Consider the following 11,031-nt stretch of genomic DNA (forward strand, 5'->3'; position numbering starts at 1 on the left):
TAAGAAAATTTATTATATTTCTTAGTTTTATGGAGTATTCCAAAAAACATTCCAGAATATCTCTCCTTTATGGAGTACCCAATCCAGATTGTAAGAGAGACATTTATTCGATATGAATAAAAAAGAAAAAAACGCACACAAACAAACAAACCCACTTACCTTCAGTGCATGGTTGGTCTGTGGGGTCTTCACCTTCTCTGACATGCAGTGTGGTGAGGCGAGGGGCGACAATGGTGTGTCACCTTCTTTGGCTCTTTCGACCAACAGGGCTACGATACTAGGACGTTGTTGTGACCGGATGGTGAGTGCGACGAGGTGGAAGGGTTTGGGGGTGCACAACTACGTTTTGAGAAAGGTATGGAGTGTTAGGGTATTACATCAACATTAGTGAAGGGTAAAAAAGCATTTGTTCAGCGTGTAAATTATTTCCTAGGAGATGCAGGAACCAAAAAATGGGGTGCCTTAAAAAATTGCCTCAATTTAGGTTGTCCAACTTATTCAGCAAAAGCCCAATGCAGGCCCACACATGCCTTTTTTTAAGGGCATTACTATTGGCCCTACCAACCAAGAATAATTATCAAATTATCCTTCTTCACCCCCACCCCACCCAAAATACTCCCTCCTTCCCTTCCCTTCTTTCATTCTCCCCTTCCTCTTTTCCTTTCTTCATTCATTCATTCACTCTCCTTTCCATCTCTTCACTCTTTGCACTAACTGTTGAAGGTTTTTTTTTTTTTTCATTTTCATTTTCCGTTGTGCATTTTTGCATAATAGAATCATAATTCTATTTTTTTTTTCCAGATTTTTGGTTATACAACAAAATCACGGTTTCATTGTGTAACACATTTGTAACACGAAAAAATTATGATTTTATTGTGTAATAATTTGTATAACAAACGGAATCATTATTCTATTGTGTACTTGTGTTAGACTTAAAACATATGTCAAACTATTTAAATAACAAGAAAAAATATATAGCGGAAGTGTAATTTTATTACACTGAAATCTTACTTCTACTGTATTATTTTTTCTAGAAAAAAATATACAAGGGAAATGAGATTTTGTTGTGCCCTGGTGTGAATAGAATCTCACTTTCATTGTAAATTATGTATTTAGCCCTTCTTGCACAACAAAATTACCATTCTGTCATGCATTTGAATGATGGTAAGGGGCCAATAACAAATTTAAATGGAATGAGTAGCAACTCTCCCTTTTCAAACTAAGATGGGCTAACTTGTGAGTCATGGGCCAAATGTGCTAGTTTATCAGCCCGCATTTTTTAATTTTAATTTTTAACTTTGAAATTTTTTTGAACAAAAACAAAATTGTAGACTTCTATAACCCAACTATTGATAAGTCTATGCACAAATTGAAAAGGTTAACCTAGATAAATATGCTCGACAAATAACAAACTATCATTAAAAAAATTCTAAAAACATTGTATTTTTTTTAAAGAAAAGTTCAAAAGACTCGGTTGGTCAATCCTATATCTGCCCAACTTGAGCAAAAAAAATAAAATGATTAGACATAATTGCGATACAATTTAAAGGAGAACTTTATTTGCACTATTTTATTTTTCCTTTCCACCCTTCCATTTTTTAATTTTGTTGAAAATATCTTTTTCTGGAAACTAATTTTCTATAAGATATATTTGAAAATTCTGTAAAAAATTTGAAAATATGTGAACGTCCAGAAACTAATTTCTAAATTTAGTTTTATAATATTTCAGAATTTAGTTTCTAGAATATTATAAAAATAATTATATTATGAAATTTAGTTTCTAGAATAGATAATATGTTATTGGATTCCAAAAATTTAGTTTCAGAAATGTTATGAAATATTGACAATTCCATAAACTAAATTCTGAAATAGATTTAATTAAAATTTTTGCTATTAAATGTATGCAATTAAAATTATTTTTCGGTTACCAATTCGTCAATAAGAACCCTCTTTTTTCCTTCTCAATTTGTTGCGCTTATTGCAGCTTTCAATTATGTAGCCACTTTTCAAATTTGTGCCGCTACAACACCTCTGCACTTCCTAAATAGCAACTTTGTTAACATTTCTCATGTACATATCAAACCAATACATTTGTCATTTACATATCAAACCAATACAAGCTCTCTATCACTAATGGATCAAATTAAAATATATTAAATCTCTAATTGAAGTTGTTCATCATGAAAATTCTCATATGATTTTTATATTAGGCGGGATCATCAAGATTAATTTTATCATGAGATATAAAGTGATTTGGATGATCAAGGTGAAAGAAAAAGAAAAAATATCATAAGTTTAATCTCTGATTATTTTTTTTGTATAAAAAAAGGAAGTATTTATGCACTCTTCGATAAAGATTAATCATGGCTTTCTATTAAAGCTACCTCGTAATTAATAATACCATGATTAAAAAAAGAAAACTAATCTAGACCAATAGACTATAGCTAATGAACATACGCCACTTAGTTTTTAATTCAGCTTAGACCTCTTATATGTAGGAATGTGCATAAATGCTTCACATCCGATAACTCATAGATGATCATAAGAAACATTCATACCTAACCAAAGCTTTTTTGACACTTCATATTGCGAGGGCACACATGGTGAAAGATTTGGATGAGCACAACTCATCTTTATTATTTGTCCGCATACATTTTAATTTCTTAATTTCCGTGCTCAACTGAGGCCTTAAATTGCTTTAAGCACATTCAAAATAACATATGCACTCTTCAAGATGTAAATTAAATCCCCAAGTCTTTGTTGAATGGTCATCAATGAACGCCACAAAATATGCGTTGCCACCATGCATTCTTGTTTGTGTAGGGCTTCATAAATAAAAAAGCACCAAATAAAGAATTTTTTTAGTTCATTATTGAGTGAGTGACTCATGAAAAAACTCTATTATGTTTCCTTATAAAAGAAGAACCACACTTACGCAAATGCGAGTTTCTCATTCGAGACAACACATCCCTTTTGACTAGCCCAACCATGAACCATGCCTTTCTCATTCACGTAACACAACTTTTTTTTTTTTTTGAAAGAATGTAACACAACTTTTGATGTCATAACTTCTTTATACACATGGACTTATGGATTGAATTTTCAATCACATAGGAAATAATTATCTATTAACTATACCACATTATATTATAGTTTATTTGAATAAAATCAAAGAATCAATGAAAACAGAAAATGGTGATGAAGATGTGTTTGGTAGAATTTCTGAAAACATTCTCAGTGAAAATGAAAACAGGAAACAACCAGAAATAAAAACAATAAATTTTCATTTTCAGTTGAAAACATAAACCTTATTTCGGGTAGAATGAAATTGCGATAACAATCAATGTAATTTTAAGTAAATCTAAAAATACAAAAAGACAAGAAGTCAATAATATCATAAATTTTCAGTATTTTTATTTTATAAAAACAAAAAATAAGAAGTCAAATCAAACATATTTTCATAATTTTAATCTTTTAAAAATAAAAATAATTTTCAAAAAATAATAATAAAAAATAAAAACAAAAAATGAAAATACAAACCAAACACAAACACACCAAAGTGATTGTTTCTCATTATAAATCTAATTCAAACACAATGTTAGTCAAAGTCAACTACTCCTACTACTCTATTAGTAAATATAAGTAAAATATAAAAATAAATTTAAAACATTTTAAGATTCTTGCACAAGTTGATGTCGTGGAGTAGTTATCAACTGTTGATACAAGCAATATAAGTTTGTCTCTTTTAATCAATTAGTTTAAGATTTAAATTCTGATTAATTTTTGAATATCAAATAAATTATGTTAGAAAGAAACTATTTTATATAAATATCAGGGTAAAAAAAAAAAAATCGTGCAGCCGTTGAACAATACCAAACGGAGTTCACTTTTTCTCACCAACCCTACAAAAACCGTTGATCCCCCTCCCACCACCTTCTCCTCTTCTTTCATCTCTCACTTTTTCTGCTCTTCTTTTTCCACAAAACCCCACCAACAAGACATGCCCAAAACTCATCCTTATATACATTCTTCCAGTCTCCCAATCACCAAAACCAAACCAAAAAAAAATGGAAACTCTTGTGCCAAAATTCTTCTTATTATTCCTCTTCGTTTACCTCTTCGGCTACTTCATCATCTTCCGCAAGTGGAGCCCCAAGATCCGACCCGAAGCCTCCAGCTGTTTCATTTCCATCTTCCACGGCACTCCGGCGACGCTCCTCGCCGCCGCTGCAATCCTCTCCGCCGCAGACCGAGGCTTCGCCGCCGAAAACACGAAATTCCAGAGCCTCGTGCTGGACTTCAGCGTCGCCTACTTCGCCGCCGACCTCCTCCACCTCGCCGTCTTCTTCGCCGGCGCTGGGGACCTCCCCTTCGTCATCCACCACCTCGCCACGCTCTTCGTGCTTCTCACGTGCCGCCATGCGGCCTCGCGCGGGGCGGTGGCGGTGCTTGCCCTCCTTGCCCTCGCCGAGGTCACCAGCGCGTTGCAGAACACGTGGGCCCTGGCGCGTGTGCGGAGGAGCAATTGCTCCTCCTCCACACACGTGGCGACGGCATGCGACGCCGCGCTGGCGTTGCCGTTTTATGGGTTGTATTCGATTGTACGAGGTTTGTTGGGGCCTTACGTTGTTTTCAGAATGGTGGTGTTTTATTCGGGTGGAGGCGCTGAGGGTGCTATTGCCACATGGGTTTGGGTTTCTTGGGTTGTTGTGGTGTCCATGGCCATTGCTGGGAGCGTTGCGTGGGTTTCGAATCTCTGGGTTGAAGTGTACAGAGAAAGGTCGAGGAAAGTTGAGGAGAAAATTAGATAGTGGCGTGGTTATTGAATTTTTGGTTTTTGGGTGTTAGCAACTAAATCCTTGCATGTTGTGTCAAATGTTTGTATTTATTTGTTCTCTGAATAAATATTTTGGGTATGATCAACATAGAGTAATTATAGAGGAATTAAATACATATACTTCCTCGTACGACTGAGAAATGACAATTAATCGAATCAACTTCAATATAAATTGAGGAGTGACAATTAATCGAATCACATGAATCAAATGTGAAGAATTTAAGTTAAAATTGAGTTTGATAAATAAATAAGCTGAAATTATATGTGTATAACTTTCACTCATTATTATATCATTTAATAATTTTTAATTGAATAATAATATTTTCTTAAAATCTATTATTGGATTTTGAAAATTCCTTTTATATAAATAATATATATAATTTCATATTCATTCAAAATTATTCGTTATTTTATTCATATAAATTAAAAATGAAGTAATATAATTTTTTTAAAAATATATTAAAATATGATCATTTAATTACTTTTTTATTGTTGTTTAATTTTGACAAAATTTGAAACAAATAATCTTGGTAGTATGTAGATATAATTCAATGGTTAGATCGATAAAAATCATATTGCATATTAAGTTATAGAATTGTGTAGTAATTGCTTAAATTATTTATAGTTAATATATTTTATATTATTAAATTGATATAATTAATTTCATATTAATTTTATTGTACAAAATAAATGAATAAATTAATAAAAGTAAGTAAGATAATTAGTTTTAAGTCAAAGTTGCTTGTGAGTTTAAATTAAGTTAACTTCAAGTCAAAAATAAATATTCATATCTTACTTTAGTCAAGTTGCAAGATGGGTCATTTCTTATTGAGCTAGACCAAACTCAACTCATTTCCCGTCCTACTTCCTCATTCCTAAATATAAAAGGTTTATAAATAATTAATATGAAAAATATAAATATTTTTATATTATCATCCAATTATAAATTATCATAAATGATAAATTTATTAACTTTTATAATAATTACCTTAAAAATTATACATTTGTGATTAGATGATAAGGCAAAACTGTTTTACATTGTCAATCCATAATTGTTAAACTAAATTCATCTTTACTAAAAAAATAATTGATTTAGTAACTAACATTACATTTATTTGTAACTATATTTTTTAAAAAAGGTATCATAAAATTATTAAGATTAAATATATTACATTTCTTAATTTTTTCCATTTAAATAATTAATACAAGAGGTTATAAGATTGGTTTGGTGGTGGAGGGAGAAGGGAAATGAAAAGAAAGAGGTCTTGGGCTCATATCTCTTCACTAACAAATTAACAATTAATATTTTTTGATAAAAACTCAAATAATTAATGTTTGGAGAGAAAATAAAAATAGTGAAAGAAAGAGAGGGGCTTGAAAAACAATTTTCTCAAGTGTTGGTTTTAAGAACTTGTGCGTCCAAATGTGTGTTCAAAGAAAATCAAGAGAAACAAGCTAAAGCTTAGAGAGAGAGAGATAATATAAATACTTGATTTATACTAGTTCACTTAAACTTTTAAGTTGCATCCAGTTCTCCTTCAAATCCTTGAAGGATTCCAGTAACCAAAATTGATTCCAAAAAATCATTCTATCTTGCCACTTATGGCTTACTCAAAAATTTTGTAGGCTACTTCTGACACACTCTCAATTTTCTCCTAAGATTAATAAACACACAAATATTGTTTTATCATTAAATCACTTCTATCTTTCCAAACAATAGTTTGATGAAATACAATTCAAATCAACTCTCACAAAGAGGATATATAATAAAGAACAAATTACAAAGAACTTTATAAAGCAAATGATTGTACACTTAACACTTGTGTATGATCATCCAAAGACTTGTAACAAAGCAAAGGCAAAGCTTAACTTTTCACAATTTTAGTAGTCTTTCTCTGTTGTGCCTTTTTCTCTCTCTCTATATATATAGGCTTCAAGGAATATGATTGTTGTGGAATATTGAGCCTTTGTTGACGGCAGCAGTAACGATCGAAGCAGCGGCGATCATGTTAGTGGTGACCACAATGATTATAGCGGCGATCGCGGTGGTGGTTAAGTAACAATGATAATAGTCATGTTGGTGGTGGTAGCGGTTGACGATCATGGTGGTGATATGTTTGAGATATTTCAGGATGTTATAAATTAAATCTTCAAGGTTGTGGTTCTATTTGATAAAATCTATTAAAGATTTTGTGGTTATGTTTTAATCCTAACATTTCATTTTAATCTAATAGTTGAGATTGATCATTCTCATTCTCAAATAAGATGACCTTTTTGTATGATATGTTCTCTCTCTCTCTCTCTCTCTCTCTCTCTCTCTCTCTCTATATATATATATATATATATATATATATATATATATATATATATATATATATATATATATATATATATCAAATTACACTTATGTAACTTTGACCAACTATTGCATTGTTCAATAATTTTCATTAAATAAACAAGTTGGACATGAGCCTTCTCGAATTTTTTCGTTCTCTCACAATTAGTACAGATGCTACATTACAACTTGAGTGGAAAGAGAAAGGGAACAAATAGTAGTGCCATTTTTGGTGACACATTTTACTACTCATACTTTCAATGGTCTACATGGAATATGCTTTTTTATGTCCTACCTTAGTTTACACTTAAAATTCAAAGATTAACAAATCAAATTTAAGAGAGAATAAACAAGAATAAAAAGATACATAACTTTTTTTAGCACAAATCAACCTTGTAATGCGTACACGTGTATAAAGAGAACATTGGATGATAGGAAACTTATATAAAATATTTGTGTATGTTTTTTTTTTCCAATTTGGATACTCAAAAGAACCCAATACTTTGAATGTTGGTTTACCCAAACTCTTGGAAACTTGTATAGTTATAACGATACTTCGAATGTTGGTTTTCCCAGACTCTTGGAAACTTGTATAGTTATAACGCATTAGACGCTAGATAAACTTTTAAGCAAAACAAGTTAAGAGTTATATTGTATAATAGATATGCATGATTAGAGCAAATCATAAGTCAAGGATTCCAATACCAAAGATTCCTTGGATGCTAGTATTCTTGTAATACTTAATGAAATCCATTAGTCCATCAAATTTTAATACATTTGTTATCATCAAAATCATAGAGATTTTGAGGGGTTAGCCATTGTCCAATGTCTTTGATTCTAACAAACAAAAATCTTTAATTTTCCAATTCTCACAAGAGAGAGAGAGAGAATTCATAGCATTTATTATTTATGGATTAAAATAATTAGGGGTATTTTAGTAAAAAATAATTAATGCAAGAAATAATAAAAAAAATCTTCTAAAAAGGGAACAAAGAAATTTCAAAATAGTGTTATGTATTGAGGGACGAAGGGAGTAATATGAAGATGTATTGGTTAAAGTAAAAGAATTTAAGATTTTTAAAGCACTAATAAGTTGTTTGTGGATTGAAAGAGCATTTGAAAAAGAATTATTTAATGATATTCTTTTATTATTAATAATAATTTATTATAATATATATATATATATATATATATATATATAAATTGTTATTAACTTATTATTATTATTGATAATTTTGTTTGAGTTGAATATGATTCATCATGGCCAACATAAAAATTTTAAAATAGTATTTTAGATTTAGGGGCAAAGAAGGGAGTAAGAGGAAGAAGATGTATTAGTTAAAGTCAAAGAATTTAAGATTTTTAAAGTACTAATAAGTTGTTTGTAGATTGTGTGGGCATTTGAAAATTAAAAGAATTACTTATAATGATATTCTTTTATTAATAATAAATATTTGATTATAATATATACTTAGCGGTAAAATTATTCATTCAAATGTTTAATGCAAGTGCATATCTAGAACTTAAACTCAAAATGAATTTAAAAAAACTTCACATCAATTAATTCACGCATTTGGTGGTTACTTTTATCCCTTAATTACCAACATCATTTGCAAATTATATGTGTGAGATTGTTCCTTGTAATAAAATCAACCTTAAGACGTAGCAACTCCATTGCATTCCACTTTGTCACTTATACATTTTCATTAGCAATGAGCACCTATCAAAAATTTGTCTTCCCTTTTTTAATGCAGGTTGACTGAAGAGAAGATTGTAGATATGACTTTTTGAAACCATTTTGTTATGATTTTTTTATAGCACCTTATAAACTTATACATACATCTTAGGAGGGATAAAGGATGGTTTGCCCTACCTTTTGAGTATTATCTTTTTAGGCATCAATACAATAAAATTGCTTTCTAGCTAAACCTATGGCTAATCTAACGTTGGAATGAAATTTCTCGAAAAATTAAATGAAATATTTTTTTTATTGTTTTCTAGAAGTCTTTTATAAATGTAAAATTAATACTATTTGTTTATATGTTTTTAGATTTCTCACAATTCCAACCGTCTACTTTTATCTCATTTTCTGTAAATTTTAACGTTAGATGTTCACAATTCCTCATCAACTAGTCTCACGTCATCATTTATTTTGAATAGAGAAGATATAAGTTGAGTTAGATCGTTAAGGAAGAAAAGAAGAAGAGAAAGATCACGTGTTTAATTTTCTCTACTAACAAAACTAACATTTGTTTATAAAAAAAATATTTTAAACAGAGGACATAAAAGAACAGTTAAAAAAAGTGATTGTCTTAACAATCTCTTGTGCTTAAAATATGTATTTTATTCCTATAAATATTGAAAAGTTTGAAATCCGTCCCTTCAAAATTTTCAGTATGATTTTCATCCTTGTAAAATTGAAATATATTATTTTTTTGTCTAGAGCTAGGATTGAACGAATTCAAGCCTACTTGAAATTTTTTAAAGATTAAATTATAAGATAAAATATATTTTTTGTCCCTATAAATATCAAAATATTTGGAATCCGTGCCTGCAAAATTTTGAGTCACTTTTTTTGTCCTCGAAAAATTGAAATACGAACCTACATCTCACTCTTTCGTTGGTTCCATTGATGACTATGTAAGTGAGTGATTTTTGGGGTTAAAAACTGTCACAAAATGCTGAAAAAAAAACTCCCACAAATTTTTAAATCCTTTTTCTAACCTCCTTCTTCCCTAACTTCATCTTCTTCGAATTTAAAAAACATTTTTTTTTCTTTTTTCTTTTTAAATGTTCTGTTCAACTGCAATGGCTAGCACCACCTTATTGACCTTGCCATCTTCTTCTTTCTCTGAATTCCCCTCCCTTTAAAAAATCTAACACCTCCACTCTCAAACGTCGTCGACAAACTCAACAACCTGGCTTCCGAATTCAGCTCTCTCTCGGATTAGCCTGGTGGACGAAGAAGATGAAAAAAGTTAGGGAAGAAGAAATTAGAAATTTATGTGTTTTTTCCTACATTTTGTGGCGGTTTTTAACCCCCAAAAATTACTCACTCCATAGCCATCAATGGAATGAATGAAAGAGTGACATATAGGTTCAGATACGTCCGGACCAAAAAATAATAGATTTTAATTTTTTGAGGACAAAAGAAAGATTCAAATTTTTTGCAGGGATGGATTCCAAACATTTCAATATTTATAGGGATGGAAAACATATTTTAACCTATAATTTAATTTTTTAAAAATGTCATGTAGGCTCGGATTTGTCCAAGCCTAGCTTCGGGCCAAAAAACAACACATTTCAATTTTACAATGATGAAAAATATATACCAAAAATTTTCCAGGGACAGATTTCGAACTTTTTGATATTTATAGGAACGAAAAACATATTTTAGTCATCTCTTATTGACATGCAAAGTCAATGGACTGCCAACCTCATTAATTAACATTGTTACTTGACAACAAAAACTAAAATAAAAAATATGTATTTTATAGGGACCAAAAGGTTATTTAAGCCAATAATTTTAAAGAGTGCTAGTAATACTCTCTAATATTATACTTCTTCTTTTGATACATTCTCTATTATTAATTAAATTTATTAAAAATTCTAAATTATAAATGAGAATCTTTAAATAAAAAATATGAGTAGTTTTTAATAAATTCAACTAGAAAGTTTATTTATAAAATATATTAGAGAATATATTGATCCAGACCCAAATAATTGAACCAGACCAATGTTTGATCTCTATTCTTATTACTGGCTCATATTGTTTTTATATTTCTTCCTATTTAACATCGAACTAAGAACAGGCCCAAATGCCAATTAATTGAACCAGACCAATGTTTGATCTCTATTC

The 11,031-nt window shown here is 30.2% G+C and overlaps 1 protein-coding gene across 1 annotated transcript; it reads left to right on the forward strand.

Annotated features, from left to right (window-relative positions):
• Positions 1 to 3,925: 3,925 nt before the first annotated feature.
• On the forward strand, positions 3,926 to 4,923 carry LOC114399605 (TLC domain-containing protein At5g14285-like). The gene has a single exon (XM_028361811.1). The coding sequence runs from the start codon at positions 4,068 to 4,070 to the stop codon at positions 4,809 to 4,811; it is 744 nt and encodes a 247-aa protein (XP_028217612.1). The 5' UTR covers positions 3,926 to 4,067; the 3' UTR covers positions 4,812 to 4,923.
• The last annotated feature ends 6,108 nt before the right edge of the window (positions 4,924 to 11,031 follow it).

The sequence above is a fragment of the Glycine soja genome, chromosome 19 (assembly GCF_004193775.1).
Source record: "Glycine soja cultivar W05 chromosome 19, ASM419377v2, whole genome shotgun sequence".
Lineage (NCBI taxonomy): Eukaryota > Viridiplantae > Streptophyta > Magnoliopsida > Fabales > Fabaceae > Glycine > Glycine soja.

Excerpts from the sequence above, each read along its gene's own strand:
- LOC114399605 (XM_028361811.1), top strand. The coding sequence starts at position 4,068 with ATGGAAACTCTTGTGCCAAAATTCTTCTTATTATTCCTCTTCGTTTAC.